We start from the raw sequence: 24,152 nt of genomic DNA, 5'->3' as shown, positions 1-24,152 counted from the left end.
GCAGCAGTAGTAGTGGTACTGTGGCAACAGTAGTAGTGGTACTGTGGCAGCAGCAGTAGTACTGTGGCAGCAGTAGTACTGTGGCGGCAGCAGTGGTACTGTGGCGGCAGCAGTGGTACTGTGGTAGCAGTAGTGGTACTGTGGTAGCAGTGGTACTGTGGTAGCAGTAGTACTGTGGTAGCAGTAGTAGTAGTACTGTGGTAGCAGTAGTAGTAGTACTGTGGCAGCAGCAGTGGTACTGTAGAAGTGATCATTAGGATTATAATAGCTTAGATCATTCTATAGCAGTGGCAGCAGTAATACGAGCAGTAGCTATTTTTTCATTATGATGTTACTACAGTTCAGTACATTACAATACAATACAGGTCAGTGCAGTATGATTTATTAAGTAAGATTCAGTCTTGTTCATTACAGTTCAGTCCACTTCATCTCAGTTCAGTATGAGCCAGCAGAATTCAGAGCAGTACAGCTCAGTTCACTTCTGATCTGGACCGATTGGTTTAGTTGTATTGAACTGAACTTTCTGATCTCCCTGTGTTGCTGCTGTTGCTGATGTCGTCGTGGACCCACTGAGCTGCTGTTCCCTGTTTGCGGTATAGAGTTCTCATTCAGTTTTCCCCTATTCCAACCAATTGATTTAGAATGAAAATTCACATCCTGCAGGGAAAACAGGAATCTTCAGGCGAGAGTCACAGAAGCAATCAGTAAACGATGTATATTTACACTCAGTGAATTCTGTCAATACTCCATCTGTCTGTTCATAACCATCTCCCCCTCTGGTCCCCCTTCAGGCCCACTGAAGGTGGTCATACCCACGGAGTCTGTATCTGCGTACCTTGGTGACACCGCCCTGCTGCGCTGTGAGGTCTTGGGTGACCCAACACCCATCATCCGTTGGCAGAAGAACCGGGAGGACCTGCCACTAACCTTTGACCCCGAGTCCCGCCTGGCGGTGCTGCCGTCCGGCTCGCTGCAGGTCAGCCGCGTCCAGCCACCAGACTCGGCCACGTACCGCTGTCTGGCTGACAACCCCGGCAGCACCAGGACAGGGACAGACGCCGAGCTCCGAGTGCTCCCAGGTAACTGATTACACAGTGATGTACTGCTGCTTGGTTTATTGATCCACACACATTCATTTGAGATCTACATGCTTTTAATCAATTTATCAATAAGTCTACCTGCCTTAAAAAGCTACTGAGCCTAAAACTGACAAATTCATCTGCTTTAAGTGGTGAGTGTTGGGATCCCACAATAGTGTAGATGTAGGGACTTGTCTGCCCTGATAAAACTAACTTGAAATGTATTAAATATTAAACAAATAGTATTTGTGTTATCAACCTTTAAAAGCAGACTGATTTAGATTTCCAGCCTTGTTACAGTGAAGTACTGCACCAGCAGTTTTACTTAATGGAGAGTTCAACTTTTCCCGCAGTCATCACTTCGTCAGGTAGTAATTTTAGTTCATTTCCTCCCAGTGCTGGATGTCTCATTTTAAAATGAAATGTGATGTAATGAATATATATAGAGTGTAAGATGTGATTTTAATAATGTGTCTGGGCTAAGAGGAAACAGCTACTCATCAGTCTGCGGGGAATCTGTCAGCTGCTGATGTTCCATACACTCCACACTGTCCAATTATACAAGTCCATACACTGTCCACTTCATCACTCAGATTACAGTCCAGGTTAGCTCATTCTCTCGCTGGTTGAACACCACTTTAACTCGAGCTTATAAAGTGCTCCTGTGCTCGATCCCAGCGGGGGCTCCCTAGAGCCAAGGAGTCGTTAGGATAATCACGTTTACTTTGCATTTCAGACTCCGCTTCCACTCCTCATCACAGCTGCCCCTCACACACAGCTTTTCAGCAGTAAAGTATACATTAAATACAAACACAAATCCATACGTTAACATTGACAAATTAATCAACAGATGCAGCCGTCAAGGTTTTTAAAATAAATTACAAAAAAAAGTAATTAAATGTTTTAAGTTAAACCGTACAAATAAAACAGTAACTAATCAAATCAAATTAAACAAGATAATGTAAAAATAAATCAATAAAATACAACATTTAAATTTTAGATTTAAGAATAAAATCAAGTTAAATATTATAATACAAACAAAGATAACACATGAATACATATGGTAATACATAAACAAGAATGATTTCATGAATAACAAAGGTGGTGACGTACTAGAAAAGTTTACGTAAATAACTGCAGCCCCCGTTCGTCTCTCTAGTGAAAGTTCCTGAGTGTAAATGCTGAAAATGTTCTGTTTCCTGGGAAGTCTTCCCTTCTATGCATTTTATTTAATGACCGTTACAACAAGTAAGGTTTTGTTTTGTAGTGATATGTGTATTTGTCATTGGACGGCTGACATAGACTCAGACACATGCACAATAGTTACTGAGGTGCTTTTTGCATTTGCTTCTTTCTTTTATGTGAACACCAGTTTGTATGACATGTAAATGAGTCTACTCTGGCATTGTTGGAAAATGCACTTTTTGTCCTTGGGTGGAGCTACGCTTGCACTTTCCCTGTACTTCTAGACTTTGTGCTAAACTAGGTTAAACATGCCCTGGACCTATTTCTGAAATAGCGATCTGCTTGACTCTGGGGACGTTTTGTAGTTTTGCTTTCAAGCATTTCCTAAATTTATCACTCACAAAGTTTTACCTCGTTCACTTTGTTCAGTATGAGGTTCAAATGGATCAGATGGATAACGGTTAATGATTTTCACCCCCCTCCCCCTCACCCCCGTAGCTAAGCAAATAGTTTCATGTGACAAAGTTTTTAGTTTTATACTTTTTTATCCTTTTTTTTTTCTCTTCGATCTGTATAAAGTTTTAATAGAACAGATGTATTAAGCTTTAATAATTCTGACTCCATAAAGATTTTATTCACGTTGACCATATAAAGTTTTTATTAGATGGAACCATCAGAGGGGCTCGGAGGTCAAAGGTCAGACATTATCAGCTGGCACCACCTGATTCCCATGTGTCCTACTTTCTGCTCTGCTCCAAGCTGGATAAAGCAGTCAGATTAATGATTAAAGACTGAAGTTTGTCTTAAAACAGTACTTACACATCCATATGTACAATGAAATGGTGAAAGTTTTTGGTCACTGTAATAGTATCTACCGTCTATAGTGGCTGTTATAAGATCTCTTTCCAACCCAATTCCAGTGTAAGATGAGGAACAAAATCTGAAGTCCTCCCGTAGAATTTCTGAACGTTCAAGATTTTAAAAGAGCAGCTCTTCAGAGTCTGATTAGTTAGCTTTGTTTTTAAAGGATGGGTTGACTGGGCAAATAACACAATTTCCACAGGAACACTGCAAGAAAACAAGATAACAGGATTAGACACAAACCCACCTGAATGATAACATGACACAATAACCTTTTTAATAACCTGGCCTGTAGAAAGCAAAAAGAGCCTGTTGAATGTGTGAACTGAATGATATCCAATAATCATATTTGGAGAAGCATTAAAGGGACAATTGAACAGTGCTGGAAACAAATGACAGAAATATAGCACTTTCCATATAAGTGCTGTGTGTATTTGTCTACATGTATTTTGTGTGTGTTTGTGTGTGTTCGTATCAGAGAGTGTGCCCCAGCTCCTCGTCCTCATTGTGATGCGAGTGGTGTCAGTGTGTCATCTGATTTGCTGACAGCCTCCTTTGGTGGCGTGTCTGTGAAAACATTAAAGGAGTCACACTGTCGTTCAGTGATTATCTCTGTGATCCTTTGCTGTTCACTCATCTCTGTGACCAACCAAAAAAATCAGCTGCGTGGACATTTTTCCTGCTTCTCCTTATTTTCTCTCCTCTGGCTCACTGCCCAGGTTTCTGCTTGTGTCTTTTTTTGTTCCTTAATCTGGAGGTCACACAGCTTTACGTCATTATTTATTTTGTCTGTATTTGAATCAGACAGATCTATCTCTACTGCAGTAAACACACACTGGATAGACTATAATCTGACCTATGTAATACAATTTTGATTGTATTGTAGTGGTTGTTGAATTTTACATATTTATATTGCAGACTGTACTGCTATATTGTACTGAAGAAAAGACTATCTAAATAAAAGAGTATACCAAATGATTTACAAAAATAAAATGTATGAAAACATGAAAATACAAAATAAGATTATAATGAATTTAAGATCATTTAGAAACCCCCATTTAAAGAGGTATCTATAAATGAATGAAAATACAAATAGTTTAAAATTAGAATGAAAAGAAATTAAATAAAATTATAATCACAATGGTGATAATCATGATAATTTTATTCTGAATTGTAGCATTTCAAAATATCATATACAGTCAAATTTAGAATGAGATCTAAACGTCAAGAGTGACCTGTAGTGAAACAGCTAACAATTGGAATTAAAATCAATGCTCTTCCTGTTTTCTTTTTGAAAATCACAAGTTAATGTTTTTATTTTCTTAAATTAGATTCATTTCAAGCTGAAGAAATGAGGGGAAATGACTAAATACTCATTTATAGTTGGGTGAAGGTGTGTGTGTGTGTGTGTTTTTGTGTGTCAGTGCCATGGGGTGTTGATGTAACTTCCTGTCTCTTGAAGAAAATCGTCTCATTGCTCTTGTAGAACCCTTCAGCCCTCGGGCCAACCTGAGGGCGAACACAACCTCAGCTGACCCACTGCTGGAGTGTCTGTGTGTCCCCTCAGGCCTTACTTTTTCTTAGACGAGATCTAAAAACATGAAAGACTTGTCTATGTCAACTTTTAGAGACGCCTATACTGAGATATTTTGGGATTCAAACAGCTAATCATCAGCCAATCATGATGGTTTGTCCATCAGAGGAGTATTTCCACATCTAGCTTGAAATTCTGATGCAAAGGATTTCTTGGCCATCTAAGACCAGGGTCTCCGAGGGTCACTTCTCACAAAGTGGGACGTTTTGCATCGTGTTTAACCTCCTCTGACTGTACGCATTGTGAGCCTTGATTTCTTAATCATCTTCTTTCATCTTTTGAATGTATCCCTGCAGTGTCAGATTGTGTCTGTATTCCCATTTCTGACAGACGAAGATAAATCCTGTGGTTCTTCTTTGGGTCCCTAACTGCTGACTGCAGCTCCCTCTGAATGGCCAGCTCTCCTCTAATGCTAATTAGATATCTTTGTTAAATGTATGGCTCTAGGACACTGTCCTCCCAAGATAAAGTAGAGCATCAGCCTTTCCAGTAAATCCTCCAAAACAACAATATGGTTAAGTTCATGCCAAGGTCAACTAGCAGCCATAGTAATCATGAGTGATGTTCATCCTCAGCAAAGGAGGAATTAGTGTGATGTTCCTATAGAGTCACAAAGCTGAGGTTACGGGTAGAGGGATGGGTCAACAAAACTCTTCCCTCCTGTTAGGCAATATTGGTTTCTCTTCACCATGGCTGCTGCCATTAGCTAACTAACCATAAGTTAGCTAACTGTTTGGGCTCTGTGGCTCAGTGGTAGGGAGGATCGCCCGCTAATCAGAAGGTTGGCAATTTGATTCCTGGCTCTTTCATTTTGCATGTTGAAGTTTCCTTGGGTGAGGTGCTGAGCCCCTAATTGCTCCCAAGCTGTGCTTTGGTATGTGAGTAGTTAGTCTCTATTTCTGAACATAATAGCCTCTGGTCCTCAGTGTGTGAATATGAATGTAGTGATACAGCACAGAGTGGTTGAGAAAACTAGAAAGGCGCTTTACAAGTACAGTCCATTTATTATTGTAACCATGACTTCATAGTCCCCTAACCTTGTACAAGTAGTACTTAACCCATGACTAACCCTAACCCTTTCCCTTCTCTAAGCTGCTTTTGTGCCTTAATCTAACAGAACCTCAACCATAGCTGAGTAAAATCCAAAACTTTGGACCACTTCTAAGACTATAATAATAATAATAATAATAATAATACTAATTATAACACTACTACTACTAATAATAATATCTCATTGGTTTAGACTCTCATGGTCCCAGAGGATGAATCCTAATAACTTGATGACGCCATGACTTTTCCTCTAGTATCATCATCAGGTCAATGTTTATTTATGACCAAAGTCCTTCAATGACTCAACTGTACTTTGTGTTTAGTGCTACTTTCCATTGATGAAAACGCTGATAGTTCAACAGAAATGACCACTACCATAACAGTCCATGCCAAAATGTCCTAAAATCTTTCTTGCTCATTTGTTCACATTTGCTCACTAACACTACATACGGCGAGTTGACATAATATGTTGACCTCTCTGCTCACACCATCCTCAACATCTTCACTGAAAAAAATAAACACTAAAGAACTTGACTAATTCAACACCCATCCAATTGTGAGCCAGGCCTCATCAGCCACCATCAGAGCTGAACCTCTCGAATGTGCCTTTTCACTCCTAATATATCTCTTTTCACTCCTCCCTCTCTTCTTGTCTCTGTCTCTCAGAGCCCGGGGTGAGCAGGAACCTTCAGTTCCTCCAACGTCCCTCCAGGGTAACAGCTCTGCTGGGAACTGACGCTGTGCTGGAATGTTCTGCTTGCGGATATCCAACTCCGAGCATCCAGTGGAGGAGAGGAGAGGAACTGATCCAGAGCTGGTCTGTCTGATTGACTGTTTGAATAAGTTTTTATGTCACGCTATCCTAAAATAATCCATGTTTAACCCACATGGTAACCGAGTATCCACTCAGGGTGTGGTTTTGCCCAATAGAGCCCCACTGGTATCCAAGCATGGCCCAATAATTCGTCTATGTCTAGTGATTATATATCATATGTATAATGTCCAAAAAACACATCAGTGAGCACCACTGTTGCACTTGGTGACACATTCCTTCATTGCCATGAACACACACACTGGAGTATATTTTATCTCAGTTTATCTCACCATCCTGCTGCCCAAATACTCACTAAACAGATACTTCATTTGCTGGTGAAAATAGTCTCAGACAAATGCCTTATTTCCTCTTATTTGGGTAACTGCCTAACAACTACAATAATCAGCTGTTTTTGTTGAGTCATTTTCAAAGATGAACCTACAGTGTGTATGTAGGAACCAGCAAGGCGGGGAAGTCTGAAAAACTAGGGGACAGACTGACTCATTTGGTTTTGGGTAATGGTAAATGGTCTGTCCTTGTGTAGTGCCTCTTATTATTTCAACCATTCAAAGTGCTTTTACATCACATCCTCATTGACCCATTCACACATCATTCATACAGGAGGAATCTAAGTTTTTTTTATAGGATTTGTTGACCATCAACTGATAAAACAAATGTGTCAGAAGAAAACTACCTAACTGTTTCTCTCTCTGTAGGAATAAGAAGTACTCTTTGCTGGCGGGCAGCAATCTGATCATCAGGAGCGTCACTGACGATGACTCGGGCAGCTACAGCTGTACAGCTACCAACAAGAACCACAACATCACTGCACACACAGAGCTGAATGTACTGGGTGAGTTGATGCACAAGTACTTTTTTGACAGTATAGAGGTGACAGGAAATGAGGGGAGAAAGAGAAAAGAAGTGAAGATATGCATTGAAGGGGGACCCAAAAACACTCTCGTACCATAAACAGGGACTGGACTGAATGTCCTCATTCCCCAAACTCACATAGGTCATCACATAGACAAATAGAAGTACAAGAACCTGAACACACACCTTTAGTGTTTTGTGAAAAATTAAACAATGAAGCCGTGTCACTTCTCAAGCTCCCGTGGGAAGGAATAACAAAATCTGACTGGAAACTGTTAACACCCTGACATCCCCAAAACAATGAAAATAATGAAAAAAAAAACTAGAACATAAAATCATCCACATTCCTCTGCTGACAGAAGCCCTCCTGTTTGCAGACACTCTTAGGGACAGAGAATCATATCCAGAATCAAATGCAGTCATGAAATATAAAATCGGAGCCATCTGTTTGCTTCAGGAGGTTGTCATAAATAAAATATGTTTGTATTTATTGTCTGACTGCTCCACAGCTGCTGGTGCATTCACACTAAAACTGCTCATGTATTCAGGTGTATTCAGACACCTGAACAACAGCTGATTGTTGGTGTGGTTAGAAGCAAACATTATAAAGTATAGCTTTGTTGCAATATTATTGGATTTTCATAACCAGTGACAAAGTACCTATATGGCTACTTGCTAGTTTGTGTATAGCACAGACCTGTTGCAATCTCAAGGCTGAAACAAATGTTCATTTTGGCTAGATCACATGTTCATAGCCACGTGCTACACACAAAGCACAGTCAGCGCACTCTGTGGGGAGGCTCAGCGTGCATGAAGTCACTCAACATCACCTTGTCACTAGCAACACCCCAGGAGCAGTGCTGGGCTGTGAGGCAACTTTGTCCACAGTCAGAATTGGATCACTGGTCATATTACAACCGTCAGGGACATTAGCGGTGACTTCATTAGTGTCTTAATCAGTCTGACACGACCAGTTATTTCTGTGCCATCCATGTTTGTGAGGAGAAAAAACAGCCCTACATTAGACCAACGCAAGGGGCTGTGTGTGTGTGGCTTCAGATACCGGTGAGACATTAACTACGATCCAGGAAGTCCAGTTTGAGTAACAGATTCAGAAGTTTAAAGGCTGGTCAGACAGGGTTTTAAAAAAGTTATTGCGGATGCAGTTATTTCAGCTTTTGTTGTGCGAATCATGGAGGAAATTGCTCCTTGCCTTTCTGTTAAGCTTCAGCTTTTTGCTGTACAATCCTGTGTGCATTTGCAGGAGTGTCATAAAGATCTTGATCTGACTTGCTTTGCTCGACAGATGCAGCTCGAGTTTGCTACGTCCAGCTAGTGTTAGCCAAAGTGTTGGCTAGCTTTGTTTTGGCCACCAAAACATGTAAAATGATGTCTGTTATTACTGAAGAGGGCTTATTCAGGATTGCTTTGGAGCCTTTCAAATTCCTGCTATGTTCTCTCAATCAGTTGAATGCCCGACCATGCTCTGTCACTATTCCCTTTTTTGGTAAATTCTTTTCTTTTTCTCTTTGCTGATCCTCCCCCACTGTCTGCCATAACCACTTTTAACCGGCTAATGTACTAAACTTGCAATGTAAACATATGCTATTGTGGTCTTCGTGCTATAAATCACTTCAGGTCAGTCACTTCACAGTCTTTATTTTACTGTCATTATTCCATGTATTTCATTTCTGTGGTAAAAGAAGGACTGTAAAATCATATGAGGAGCAAAACAAGTTATCATCTTATATCCCTAATGCACAGTGGGAATGGAGCCAAATCTTAAGACAGTATTCAGATAAACACAAATAGTGTTTTTTTTTTTTTTTACAAATATTCAATTCATACAAATAGTTAAAGAAATATTTTTATTATAAAAAAAAATCATGACAAATAAGAGCAAGCAGGTGGGGACTCTTAGCGGAGCAAGGTTAAATCATTATCTCCATCTTTCCTCCCTGCTGTACTATCTGTGTGTCATATTTCCGTAAATAGCTGCAGGTATGTACGTATGGCCGTGCTGAGGCCTCTGTCTGAGTAGTCAGTGCAGCTGTGCACAGTCTGTTAGACTGGAGTTTGAAACCTGGTGTGGAAACTCTTCTTCGCCACAATAGTTTATTGAAGAAACATTATTTTAACACTTTATTGTGCTATAATTAGAGGTGTAATAAAACAAAAACAGGATTGTTACACACATTCCACTTTTAGTCAAATGCAATTATTTTTCTGCCTCAACAAATACAGAAACAAATACTGGGCTCTCTGCACATCCCTAGTGCACGCAAGATGTCAAGGAAGAAATGACTTTGAATACAGGGTTTATCACCAGCCGACAGTACATCAGATTTTGCTTTACCTTTAATGAAACAAAGACAGTATTTTTTCTGTGGGCTGAGAGTTGAAATCAAACAAAAGCAGCTGTTGTTTGTTCAACTCTCGGGAGAAAATCTGCAAATTAACCTTCCGGTGTTTTCATTCTCCTTCCAGCTGGGCCTCTCCACTCGTCTCTGTCCTTTCATGTCTTTGTCTCAGCGTCCCCTCTGAGTCTGTCTCTGTGTTCACATCACATTCATATTCTGTTTACACTCTGCTCTCAACAGTGGCTGCCTGCAAACATCACATGATGTTTATGATAAGCAGGAGGAATCTGTGTCTGCAGTATGTCCCATCTGGGATGTGATCATAAAGCGCTGTATTCTGACATGTTAAATTAGTGCTACGAAAACATGTTACTGCTCAGATAATCTTTTAGGGCTTCTTAAACTCACAGGATGTTTCTGTAAAGTATATAAGCTAAAACACTCCTAAGGGGTGTATGAAAATATGAAAAATATATACACACACACTTCTTTGGACCCCTCCCCTGGACTTCAAAAAGGAAAAACTGCAACACCTTCCCACCAATATGTAAAAATAATTAAAATTGATTGGTTTTCACTATTGATAACTAAAACAGGCAAAGCATAAGGAATGTAAGATGACATTCCCTCATTTAAACCATAATATGTTCGCAGAACAATTAACTATTGAAATGGCTGTGAATGCATATGTTAGAATGGATCAGTTTCTAGATGTATAGCAAATAGAAGGGGGCTAAAGAGCATGTGAGCATAAATCAGCTAATAATGACTGCTGGATACAGTCAACATGTTTTATTCCACTTTAGTTGGTGCACTATAACTATTTGGAAATATGTGATGGTAAAAATGTATTGTAGGTTAGCTGTGGTGGCGCATTGGACTCTTTTTCCTCTCTCATGCAAAATAAAGTAAAAGGGGGAACAACTGTTGGTGGAGATAATGCTTTTTCATTAATATCAATAGATCCATGTGTTTTCTGCGTTCCTGACATTTCACAATAAATCTTAGAAGGGAAGACTGAAATCTGAAAGAAGTCTCCTCAAGAAAAGTCAAACTACCCATCTTTCTACTTACAATACCATCCCCACTGTTATCCATCTCAGTCTCACTTATGGTTTTGACTGAAAATAGGGATGTTGCACAAACAAAACAATTGAACACAAAACAGAAACCCTGGAGTTGATGCATGTTGGCACGGGGAAATAGGAGAGTTGACAGCATCAAGGTGGAGGCTTACATGAATAAAACATGGGTGTTTTGTTCACCAATCTACCCTTACAAACTTGTTTCTTTTCAGGCCATTCTGAGCAGTGTGGACGCACTAAACAAAAAAAATAACCCTCATAACCAAACCACAACACAATTGCACAACTAAAAACGCTAAAGAAATGTCATCCCAGCAAACATGTCAAAGCAACCATGTTAGATCAAAACCACAATTGATCAACTCAGAATAAACAAACAACTCCCAAGACCTCCAACATGAAAGATTTGACCACAAATTGAAATCCATCTCCATCCAGAGTGAGAATACTGTCTTCTCTGGCCTCCCACAGAGAAGGACCAGCACCACGTAATACACCTACACTCAATGAGTGGGTGGTGATTAGTCAGTGATTACAGAAAACAAAGGCGAGATATTAAAAAGGGGGAAAAATGAAGGAATAAAGGAAAATAATTTAAAGAAATCCAAAATTGAAGCAGGTCTGATCTGGATGAACCTACCGAGTAATTTCAGCATTTATGACAAACACATTAAGGTTGAGCTGTAGATTTTCTACACCTTATGTATTCAATTCATTCAAGTCATTTTTTCCCATTAAATGGTCTTTGATAAAACATTTCAGAGCTGAAGCAGACAAGGATTTAGACTATGGTTTTTCTTATCATGACGAGCATGCTACTATCTGTGAATGCACCCCGGATTTATTTATTTATCTCTCCATCTGTCTGCCTTTTATCTCTCTGTGCCTCATCTGCAAATTAAATACATTTGATAAGGTAAGCAGCTAGAACATGCTGCATTTACACACTTTCTCTGCATACTCATGTTCCCCTGTATATGGATAACAAACACATAGGTAACAGGCAATTTCCATTCTCGACATTTTCTGTACAAGTGATTCACACTAAAAGCCTTTCAGCAGCTTGACACAACAGTCATGTAGGAGTGAATGGGAAAAAATGAGGGAATGAAAAAAAGCATTAGAAATTAGAAAGCAGAAGGGCTATACGTTGAGACTATTATATTTAATATAGACTTTTATTTCAGTCTTTATGGCATCCAGAATGATGCTGTCAAACGGGGCACAAGACTCCCTTTGGCAGCAAGACACCTCATTTAACTTACAGCTCTATGCCATTTTGGTCGCCATATATGCTGCATGGATTTCACATTTTATGTAAATGTTTTTCTGCTTATTAATTCTAAGGATTTGGGAATTAAATCCTGCTGTTTATGGAACAGCAGAAAGTCTAATTTTACATTTACTGAGGCCAAAAGTCCACTGAGGACATGCAAAAAGAGTTCAATGTTAATTACTGTTTAATGCTTCAGTAATAAATACAAAAAAAGACCCATAAAAACCCTACAGATAAAATAAAGGCATTTTAATGGAAAAGTTGGCTGTTGTTGGACATGTGACAAGCTCACTTCTCCATTATCTGTCTCGCATTTACATTAAACTAATAAAGAAGAAATATGTTGTGCTAATATGCCCCATTACACTTTGTTTTTCCAAATGGAGGCAGTTAGATGCTGATGAATATCCACAGTGTGGTGATGTATGGAGATGTGTGTGTTCTGACTCCACAGGGCAGTGACCATGATTAGATGATTAGGATAACGAATGTGTGTGTTGTTTCCCATAATAATGAGTGCAGCCCGGCTCATTAGCTGGTTCCTGTTAGCGGTTTAATGAAAGCAGTGAGAAACAGAGCCAGGACTGCAGCTATCAGTCATATTCAGTGTGCCACTGTCATCGGCGGCTGCTGGTGTTAGCGATGGATTGTAATGGACGAATAAAACCAAAGATGTAATGGCTTATACAACTTCATTACATGAGCAACTGTCAACAGACAGTGTTATAGTTTGCTATAGTGTGTTTTGTTAGTGCTGTTTTTGTGTTTTCACAGTGGCATTATAGTGTAGAGGTCTTCACGGGTCTACCCATACTCTAGGATCCAAGATTCTATTGGATCAGTCTGTCTGTCAGTCTGTGTATCATCATACCCCATTTTGTCTCATTTTTTTCTGCTGGGCAAACATTTTCATTATTTTGGTCTCTTTTTGTCAGGCCTCTATATGTTGTATCTGACACGATTAACATCTTTAGCAGTAGAACAGTATCTTTACTCACAATTTTAATTACTGGGTTTGTCGTGTCCATGAAATAGGCCCATGACCCATCATCGCACATGCTCAGATAGTATGTAATATCTTGGGCAAAAACGTGTTAATATATATATTTTTTAATATTATCAGGTCCAGTAGGGTTTGGACCCATGAAAACCCTTATTACAATGTTTGTAAAGTGTTTTTACAGTCTTACTGTGGAAGTTATATTGCAGTAGTGGGCAGCACTTTTGTTCTCCCTGTGTTTCTGTGGTTTCACTCCAGAAGGTACTTCGGCTTCCTCCCACAGTCCAAAGACATGCAGGTTAATTGGTGACTCTAAATTGCCCGGAGGTGTGAGAGTGAGTGGTTGTCTCTTTGTGTCGGCCCTGCGATTGACTGGCAACCAGCCCAGGGTGTACCTCTAATGTCAGCTGAGACTGGCCTTGAAGGATAAGACAGTGGATAGATGGATGCATTGCAGTAGTAGAGGTGTTGTTATAATGTATTATAAAGGCGTATAAAGGTAAGATTGCTAATGTTGCATGGTAGAGATGTTGGATATGATATGAATGAAAGTTTAACTGACCAAATATTGATCCAATGAGATAAGCTGGAGTGGAGATGTCTTACATTGTTGGAGCTGTGGGTACTACAGAAACACTCAGTCAACTCGACATTGTACTGAAGGGCCATAAAATGCACAAAATTCAAATTGTCATTCCAATTTGCACCAATTTAAGAGTATTTGTGTTCTCCAGAGAGTCACAGGTTTGAAATCCATGTAAAGCAATAATAGATATGTGTTGTAAGTTTGTGTTATTAACTGCCCAGCTGAATTTGAACCATTAAATAAATGCCAACTGTACTATAAGGTTTAAAAATCAGGAATAAATGAGGAGCATTCTTGTTTTTGAAATGTTGGGGGCTGGTCCTCTGAAGGCACTAAGACCAGAAAGACTGTCTTGAAACCGTGATTTCACTCAGACTGATAGCTGCTGTTTATTGTCTCCCTCCTCCTCTGTCACATTTAATCTGCTTTTTTTTTTTCTTCTGATTTTTTTTAGTCTTTCACAGTTCCGCTGGCAGCTAGCAAGCCGCAAGCTGCTAAACTGCTATCTTAGTTGCCACAGTAACCCCTCCAGAGTGCAAGACGGCTCTCGCAAGAGGGTCTCTGTTACATAGCTGTGTTAGACTGCGTCATGGAGTCACCATTTCAGCCCAGCCCCAAATAGTCCTGAGCACAAAAATGGTGACAGAAGCAGACTAACTCAACAATGAAGTACCACATAGTTCAGTCTTTTCACGTGTTTTCAGCTGTCATTTTCTAACATGTATGATGTGTTCAGAAAAGAACCTCTGCATTTTTCTTTACACAGACTTTATTAAAGACTTCACCTTCACCTTCTGTTATTAATATTTGGTCAAAAAAGAACTGTACAGTGACAGTGTCGTTCAGGTTAACTTTAATCAAGCTGTTGTGTATTTATGTATGATATAATTATATAATTATTTATTATAAAATTATATAATTTTATTTGGAGGTGTTGTTCAGTTACTTCAAAGTGTGACATCCAAAATATAAACCATGAATGAAGTAATGTCGTCCTGTGGTGCAACCACAACTAAAGTGGACCTTTATATGCTTGTGCTGAAAATGAGAATGGCTTGTCTTTAATTGAAACATTGTTAATGCACCAGAAAATTCACTGAGTTGATCTCTCTCACACACACACACACACATAAATTCACAGCAGTAAAACACAGATTTAGTCTCCGTGGTCTGCTGTGATTGTCTCAATTCACTGTGGAATCATGAGTCCCCTCTCCAGGAAAAACGGCATAAAAACACACACACACACACACACACACACAGTAAAACACACACAGACTAGTTGTGGCTGCGGGGCTTCTCTCCTGATTAATTACAGGCTCTGTGAATTACTGTGGGTGTTTTAGAAAACATTTAACAAGCTGCCAAACTCCCCTGCTGAGCCACCGGCCGGCCCGCCACTGCTCGCCCAAAAAGACTGAAAGACATGAAAGAGAGAGAGCAGAGCGAGTGGGCAGGTCACAGAGCTCCTGTAGAGAGGGGGCGTCTTCACTAATACAGACGGAGGATTTAAGTCCGTCAATATGTCCAGTGGTCCAGCCAAGACCACCAAAAGTAATCCGCCTAAACTGCTCACCACTCACTGACCTGTTTTCTCTGTTGCTCCATATTGGATAAAAACTACTTTTGATATAATTTAACTTCAATTGAATTTGATTTAGTTTATTTATGTATCCTTCAGGGAACAGAGGGATGAATAGATAGATAATTAAAGGCACTTGGCAATAAAGACAACAGTCAGTCAGGTGTTGTGTAAAAGTGTAATATAAAGTATAAGAGACTGTTAGCTGCCACCTCACAGTAATGATCCTACCAGATTTGATTCAGTTTTCGTCTGTGTGTGTTCAGTACAGCGGAAGGTCCTGCTTATCTGAGCAGGAAAACTGAAAGCAGAAGGAAACTCAGCTAGCTCAAGTTTAAACAACCCTCCTTCCAACAGCTCCAAAGCTATCTGATTTACAGTTTGATTGAACAGGTGTAAAAAACAGAAAAGAGCACACATGTTAGCAGCCAGATCCTAGTTAGCTTCCCGAGCGCCCTCATCTTTCTTTCTTTTTCTTCTTCCTTTCCTTTCCTATTTTTCCACTCGTCCCTCCTTTCACATTTTCTTCCTTAAGTAGGTTTGAAGTTATAAAAAGCATTTTTTGAAGAAGCATTTAATTTGATTAGATTAAGGCAACTTTTTGGTGCCTGTGGGGGAAAAACTGAGTCACAACTGGATCTGTTTGATGTCACTTTGGCCTTGATATATCTGCTCTTGAGCAGTGAGTCTATGACACTGGAGAAATGGAGGAGGCAGATATAATAATGCATTTATACCAGAGGTTGTATAGAAATACACTATAAAGATTTGTGCGGTGACATTTGTATCAAATTAAAACCATGATTATGATGACACTTGATGCTCCTTGTAACTTCAGCTGCTGGCTCATAATCGCTATGGTCAGATATTTCCCTTCGTATCTAATCCAGTGATGTTGTCGGTACATCAAGTGCGAACTAAAACTGTGAGTAGCTAATGTAGCATGACTTTCCATGGTGCTTTGGCAATTCACCTAAAAGTATATATTTATGTGAGGTTCATATTCAATGATTTTGGATTAGGAATAATCAGTTTGCATCACAAGGTAAGGCTTGACTGGTGTTACACAGGTGTTCACCTTAAACTGCTGTGAATATTTAAAAGGTCTGAAATTGAAACCTGGTGCTTTGAACAACTTGTGTGACTTGCCAGTAGACTGAAAATGAGTATGGCCTGTATTTTCCTAATGTTGAAACCCTCCTTTTCTGTTTCCATTATTCATCATTATCAGATCCAAAACACTTGAGACTCCCTCATTCCGTCTCTCTCTTGACCAGTATATAAATGGTTTGTTTTGTTCCTGTTTCTACCTTCTACCAGCTGAGGAACGTTGCTAAACTCGGGTTCTTTTTGTCTCTACCTGAGATGGATGATTATTCACACATTTATTTCCTTCTTGACTACTGCAGTTCCCTTTTCACCTGCCTTAGTGAGAAATTCCTGGACTGCTTCCAAGTGGCCAAAAATGCTGCTTTTGACCAAGTCCTCCAAAAGGTTCTATGTAACACCAATATTGATTTTTTTTTTCAATGGCTTCCCATAAATTTCAGAATCCAGTTGAAGGTTCTTGTGATCATGTACAGAGCCTTGAAAGCAATTGGTGGTGGATGGGCACGTACTACATCCAGCTTATATGCACTTCACATCCATCACAGACCTACTACTAATGTGTCTGTAACCTTAGCCAAGTGCTTTTGTTGCCCATCGCTAACCATATGGAGCCTACATTCACATTCTTCACCCAACCTTTCCCAACCATTCAGTAGTTGCCATGTGCGGATATTGCAAAAAAAGATCATTTTAACATTCAACATGGGCATGTTAAATGCAGAAAAACGTTTGCAAAAAAAACATTAAGCACATTCCCGGGTTTTGCTAAACTGACTAGGCCTATCAACATTGCTACATAATGGAAGACTGGCCTTACTGCTGCTTACGCTTGTAGCTGCTGTCGAGCCTGGTGTATCCAGGATCATTGATTATAGTGGAGACATAATGTTGCAGGTTGACCTACATTTGATTTTCAGTCATTGAAAGTGATGTTTTGTGACTCAAGTCCGTCATGCTGTGTATTCAGTGCAGCAGCCCGGGACTCTTTTGATCTTTTGTTTTTCCTCACAATTAATATTGATTTTCACAATTCAATGTCTGTTCTTTTAGAATTTGAAGATAGAATCAAATTAAGGATATTCGTTAGCCGCTCTTCTGGCAACAAAGCTGTATTATCTGTCAGTTAATAGTAAAGCTAATAACTAAGATCTTTTACAGCACATCTTCATTTCTTCTTCTTCTTCCTTTGTTTCTAAATATCTTCTTTCTTTCTTCACCTCAGTTAATCAGCATCTCTTTATGAACAGTCTGGTGTTACAGATTAAAACGACGCCTGCTCTTTGGTCACATTTAGACTGTTTAATCTGTCTCGGTCTGTCCAGTGCGCTGCTGCTGCTGCTGCTGCTGCTGCTGCTGCTGCTGCTGCTGCTGTTCATTTCTTTCTGCCTGATTGCACGTTTTTAATGCGCCCTGCCGACAAAATCAAATCATCTTGACCTGCCTTTGTCTCTTAAGCTTTGTAATCCAGGATTTGAACTCAATCAAGTCACAGAGGGGAAAAGAAAGGACTTAACTGACCTGCTCCGTGTTTACCACCCATCACACTGTGTTCGAGCTTAAAGTTAACAGCTGATGCTCAGATCTTACCGGCCACGTGTGACCTTGAGGAGCAACACCTTCCTCACCTTATTCTGGAAAAAAGCACTTATCTCATGAAAGTGAAAAGTATGGGGTGATTAGTTACAGACATCTGCTCATTTCTACCATCTGTCATCGCCTCTCTTGCTGCTGCAGATTGTTTGGATGTTTGTAATGAATCTTGGGAGATTCCCGTTCCTTACCACTGATCAGATCGCTCTCCGTTTCTTTCTCATTGCCGTCCTTAATCCTTCCATCTGTGTGTTCTTTTGTGTGGGAATTGGTATTATGTAAAATAGTACTCACTGCTGGTGGGAGGTGATTTTAGAATTACAAGTTATTCTGATGTGTTCTACCCTTTTAGCACAATGTGCTAGCTGATTTTACAGTGCTTTTTCTTTCCTTCCTTCTTCCCCTCTTTCCTTACCAACCTCTACACTTTAACCCCTCATGCCTCAGGTTGCAATTTGTTTGACCTTTGGCCTTGCACTGCTCTCTCTCAGTCTCTCAGATTCTTTCTTTGCTATGATGTGACTGTTTGCGAGTGTCCTCTCTCCTCCACCCTGCCTCTTTGTCTTGAGAGATTATCTTCACGCTGGCTTCACCTGTCCGCCCGTACAGACAGCACCAGCTGGGACGGACAGGTGAGGTCGGCCCCAGGTGTCTCGGTCCGGCTGTGTCTCCCAGCAGGAACACAACTGTACTGATCTGACAGGACTTGGGTCAGGGCTGTCGGTCAGCGGGGGCTGCACTGAGCTAATTCGACATTATTCACATCTACTGTGTCATCCGGCATTGATGACGACCGCTGCTGCCCATTAAACTGCTGTCATAGCAACCAGCTGGAAGTCTTCCTGCTGTGAGCTGCAGCTGAGGAAGAAGCATAACTGTCCATCTTTTATCACTGCAAGACTTAACTATATTCACCCCAATATCTAAATCACAAATCTATCTAGTTTCATCAAAATGGAAGGATTTTCTGTGTGTTTTTGTGCGTCTGTCCTTTCATAGTCTTGACAACTGCTCATCCAATCGGCTTCACCCTTGGCTTTATTGCTAAGGACCCAAGGGAATGCAGTATCAAGTGCAAAGTGTTAAAGATGAGCAGTTCCTGATAACCCTGCAAGGAGCACTTTGTGGGGCCAAATGGACATGTGTTCTGATCAGCCACATGCTCTGAACAGGCGAGCCTGCTGAAAGCAGAAATGCTAGATGCCAAGCAATCTGTCCTTCCAACTGGCACGCACTACAAATGGCACTGCACTAATTAAAAGGAAGAAAATTCTAATATGAAAAATAAAATGCACGCTAAAGGTAATAGTGGTGATAAACCAAGAAAATAGCAGCCTGCTGACCTTTCATGTAGAATAAACTAAAGAAAGTTATCATTCATTATTTTTATTCATTCCCCTTTAACCTTTTGGTATATATTTTCTATTGGAATTAACATTTTATAGCAGTTAACAACACAAACAATCCGAGAAACAAAAACTGCAGAAGTAAAAGAAACTAAGTACTTGCAGTTATTGACACAATGTACTAATGTGGCACTGACTGTGACGGCTAAGCCAGGAAAGAAGAAACTATACATCAACTATTACATACATACTGCAATACTTACAGTGCAGACACACTCACAGCTTTTCACTTGTCTTCAGTCTTAAAAAGCAGTCTAGTTTCTACAGCGCTATCATTTACAAATGGCAACTTACACCATGTAATAATAATTTACTGCATTTCTCATCTTCTGTCCCACTCGATGTTCTGTGAGCTCTGCTTGTAGCTGCTGCTCGTTCAGCCACTCGCTTCTATTGTAGCTCCCACCCCACAGCCAATCCCATTACAGACAAATTGACAGGATGCATGAAAAACCATTACATGTACTAAAATAAATTATAGAGGTTTTATTTACTATACTATACTATACTGCAACCTGATCACTGCAATCAAAACCTGGTTAATTCAACAACAAACATGTACTCATCTACTTCTTAAATGTAATGTTTTTAAAAGTGTGTCAGTGTGAACGCTATGATACAGATGCAGCCACTCCCAACTGCCTCCCCCAACCAAAAGCATCTTAAGTTCCAAGCCAACTTCCAGCCACTATGATCCCCCCCCGCCCCGCCCCCTGTCCTGATAAGGTTAGGGCGCCATGTTCTCTATGTTAGTGAGGGGGATTTCATTTTGGCCCAGTGTCCAGCAGCAGCAGCAGCCTGGTGAAGATCCACCGGCCAGGGCCTGTCGTGGCCCAGCTGAGGTGGCTGCATCCATACTTGGATAGTTGTTTTCCAGTTTGTCCATGTATATTGTAGCTGCCCCTATCAGATAAACTATAAATGAATAAACAACAGAAATATGAGAGAAAGTCAACAGTGACTGACACAACTGCAAAATAACGTAAAAAGTTATCAGATTCAATTAGTTAAGCTGTCTTTGTGTTCAAGAGAGAGATTTAAAGCAGCTGAGCGGTAAATAACTTGACTCTGCTGTACTGATGGAATTTGCTGTGTGGAAATCTAAAATAATGAAATAAAGAATAAAATAAAGGGGAAAAAGTACATTATACTGAATTCATCAAGATAACAGGTAAACATGGAGGAGAAAACAGTATCAACAGCTAACTAAGGTAGGAGCAGAGCAGACAACAGGAAAAATGTATTGAAGAAATAACCCGTCTGTGTTCAAATTTCAAATGAAAGACTAGTTCTCTCTGTAGATAAAGTTAGTAAAGGCCTGTCCACAATTTACAATTCAGTCCCTGGTGTTTTGACCTTCCGTGCTTTTGCAATCACTCTTCTCTCTGCGGTCTTTGTGATGAAAAATCATTTCACCTTAATTCTGTTCAGAAATTAGTTTTGACTTGTTTTTTGTCAGCGATGGGTCAGAGGAGGATCACAGTAGCACGTAAAGAATTAGCTTTTATTGACTCACAGATATCCAGGGCAGATCTTTAAAAAAAAAGAATAAATAAATGAAAGCCTGTTTTTCAGTTTCACCCAAAGCACTGCTGTGTCCTGCCAACTCAGTCACTGTGTCAAATATGGCACCTTTGTCAGCTGCCCTACGGTATAAACCATAGGTCACCAACTGGCAGACCACGGTCCGGATCTGGACCCAGATGCCATCCTATACGGACCCGGACCTATTATCAATGAATTATATGGGGATTTTAAATTTGACGAGATCAGGAAACGCATAGACCAACTGCATTTGAGTGAAGCCAACCCACATGACGCTACGTGGATTTGAGATCTATATATTGTAAAGTTGGCTGACTGTTCAGTCAAGATGTGACAGTTAAAGAAAAAGGTAAAAGCTGCTGCTAAACTTTATTTCTCTCAAGTTGTGAACTTTATTTTAAGACGCACAGTTATTCAAAAACAAATTTTATTTATTTCTTATTTCTAAATGCAGCCCTTCTTTCACTTAATGAGACAAGAACGTTTCACCTATCTACAGAATAATGTGTCTGTTTACTTTAATGTTAAATGACAATAAATATCGTCAGAATGTTTTTGAATCATACTGAATCTATTTGATTTGTCAGTTATTGTTTACATGCAGACGTTGATACAACTACTAGGCTACATCAGCATATATCACACTAACTCAGGTTGGACATTAAGATGTTCTGGACCTTTGCTTTAATACATTTCCTCTGACTGGACCTTTTGGAATTTTAGTTGAATAACCCTGGTATAAACTGTGACACTGTAGGTACCCCCTTTAGCATTCTTTCTGGATGTGCCCCTCTGCTGTCATGTTTTGACATGTCAAGTCTGGTGACATAACATAAAGAGCAAGAAAAGTCCATGTAGGGGGGAGGTTGGAGTGGTTGAATGGGTCAGATGTCACTATGTTATATAATGCACCTATTTTAACCCATACCATCATCTTTTTCAAAATCTAGCCAACTACTTTTAGAGCTTCAGCCCAACCAAACTGCATCTGTTACCACATGTTTATTAATGTTACCCTGATGACAAAGCTCATCTGACTGTTGTTACCATGAGAGCAGTCACCTGAGTTCATCCTTTCCTGTGCATTACTCAGCAAGCAAAGTCTAATCAGACATTGCAGGTTAGGAGTGAGTTAAGAGTGAGAATGTGATGGCCCTGCTGCAGTCATCTGGAGTTACAATTCATAACATTTATTTTTTTTCGTATCCAATTAATTTCTGCAGTAGACATTCAGTATACATACATTCTATAATTACTCCTCTATGTAGTTGTGTTTACTGTCAGAGCCACAGCATGGAAGTATTGGACAGAACCAACAACATACTGATGATTTAGCGGTCTTGGGGATGCTATCAGTTTTTTCCTCATTACTCTGTAAACTTGTTCTGCACTCACAGATCTCCTCCAGACCTTGATTTGCAGATTGATTATCGTTCACATTTGTTTTGTGCTCACTCAGTAGTTCTGTCGCAAATGAATGTTCACAGAGAAAAATGTCAGCAGCTATCAGTGTGAACAGTTTGATTCCTGAAATGAGCAGTCCTCTGTTCGTGCTGAAATGAACCTCTTCCCTTTGACTCTACTGAGACATGACGCAGCAAAGTTTAAGAGCCATTTTTCAGTGTCACTTTCCGAGTTTGAAACCCAGTATATTTCACTGACAAGGATTGAGTTGCTCAAAACTGAATAAATGGATGTTAGAGTAACATACAGTAGACACTGTTGAGCTGTGGCTCAGAGGTAGAGTAGGTTGTCCATTAGTCAGAAGAACGGCGTTCAATCCATTCAGTATCTTTATTTGATATAATATTTGACAATATCTAAAGTATATAACATATTGGCACAGTATAATAAATGGGCACTCACTTTATACATAAGGTAAAGGTCCATTTACTCATCATGAAGAATACTACTCAGTCTGTGAAAATAGCTGTATAATGTCTTCTATGGCTCTGGAGGACCTTGGTCATGTCTGAGAAAACATGGCTTTAACAGGCAGCAAGGGTTCAGTAAAATAATGCAATTATTGCATTATGGGAAATTATGGGAAATGAGAGTTTTTGGAGTTACACCCATACCAAAACTAAAAATTAAAATATCTGTCCTGACCATTCCTTTGTTAATCTGTCTCTCTCTGGAGTGACCCTTTGAATATCTTTTTTTTAAGCAACTTTAGCGTGACCGAAACATGTAAAAGAGAAATTATAGTAAATTGCTGGAGTACCTCTTTGACAAGGAAATATAGGTTTATTATAGATATATGGTATGGGTTTATTTTTCTGTAGAAATACATTATGAAACACCTGGTACACACACGACATAACTTTAATAATGAAGGTGGACAGGGGCCAAAAATGTTTTGCAAAATTAAAAGACATTTTGCAAAACATTTTTGGCCCCTGTCCACCAGCAACCAGCTGCTACAAAGTTGTGGTCCAGCCCTCTGAAGCTCAAGCCTTCACTCTTGAATGATTGTGGCTCTACAGCCTTAACTATTTTAGACACATTGTCCACAGAGTGAATGATAAGGTGTGTGTGTGTGTGTAGTGAATCTCCATGGATGCACTTAATGACAGATAATTGGTGGTTAAGTGCAGACATAAAGAGGCTGCTAACGAGTTTCTGTTTGCACGAAGAGAGTTTAACTGAGTGTGTGTGAGATGTCCTTCATTGGGTCGTATCGTCTCTCTCTCTCTCTCACACACGCACGCACGCACACACACACACACACACACACACACACACACACACACACACACACACACACACACACACACACACACACACACACACACACACACACACAGAGCAGATGTTCATTGAAATGAATGATTGAGCTGATTTCCATTTGAATGGCGAGTGGAAGTTATTATGGTGCAGCTATTGAGAGGGACCATTACTGATACTGTGTGTGTGTGTGTGTGTGTGTGTGTGTGTGTGAGAGAGAGAGAGAGAGAAATAGCAAAATCACAACAGCACATTCTTTCCTTATTGTTTTAAAATAGTGTTTGCTTCATCGGATTGCATTGCATTAACTTTCTATTATTTAACTGAACATTCTAAAACATTATCTCAGTCCTCAGTGACAATCCAGGTGAGAGTGTGTGTATCCAGACAAGGTGTAGTCAGATTTGTTGTGTCTGGTGGAGGTCAGCT

At 39.9% G+C, this 24,152-nt stretch overlaps 1 protein-coding gene across 1 annotated transcript in view; it reads left to right on the top strand.

Moving 5' to 3' along the window:
- dcc (DCC netrin 1 receptor) overlaps positions 1-24,152 on the top strand; it is a 167,741-nt gene that overhangs the window by 12,476 nt on the left and 131,113 nt on the right. The window contains exons 4-6 of the mRNA XM_070851028.1: positions 792-1,079; positions 6,436-6,586; positions 7,300-7,436. Of these exons, the coding sequence (XP_070707129.1) occupies positions 792-1,079; positions 6,436-6,586; positions 7,300-7,436 (576 nt within the window). The remainder of the gene's footprint in view (positions 1-791; positions 1,080-6,435; positions 6,587-7,299; positions 7,437-24,152) is intronic.

The sequence above is a fragment of the Pempheris klunzingeri genome, chromosome 19 (genome assembly GCF_042242105.1).
Source record: "Pempheris klunzingeri isolate RE-2024b chromosome 19, fPemKlu1.hap1, whole genome shotgun sequence".
NCBI classification, from domain to species: Eukaryota; Metazoa; Chordata; class Actinopteri; order Acropomatiformes; family Pempheridae; genus Pempheris; species Pempheris klunzingeri.
The sequence above is the reverse complement of the archived record's forward strand: the minus strand, read 5'-3'. Positions and strand labels throughout refer to the sequence as shown.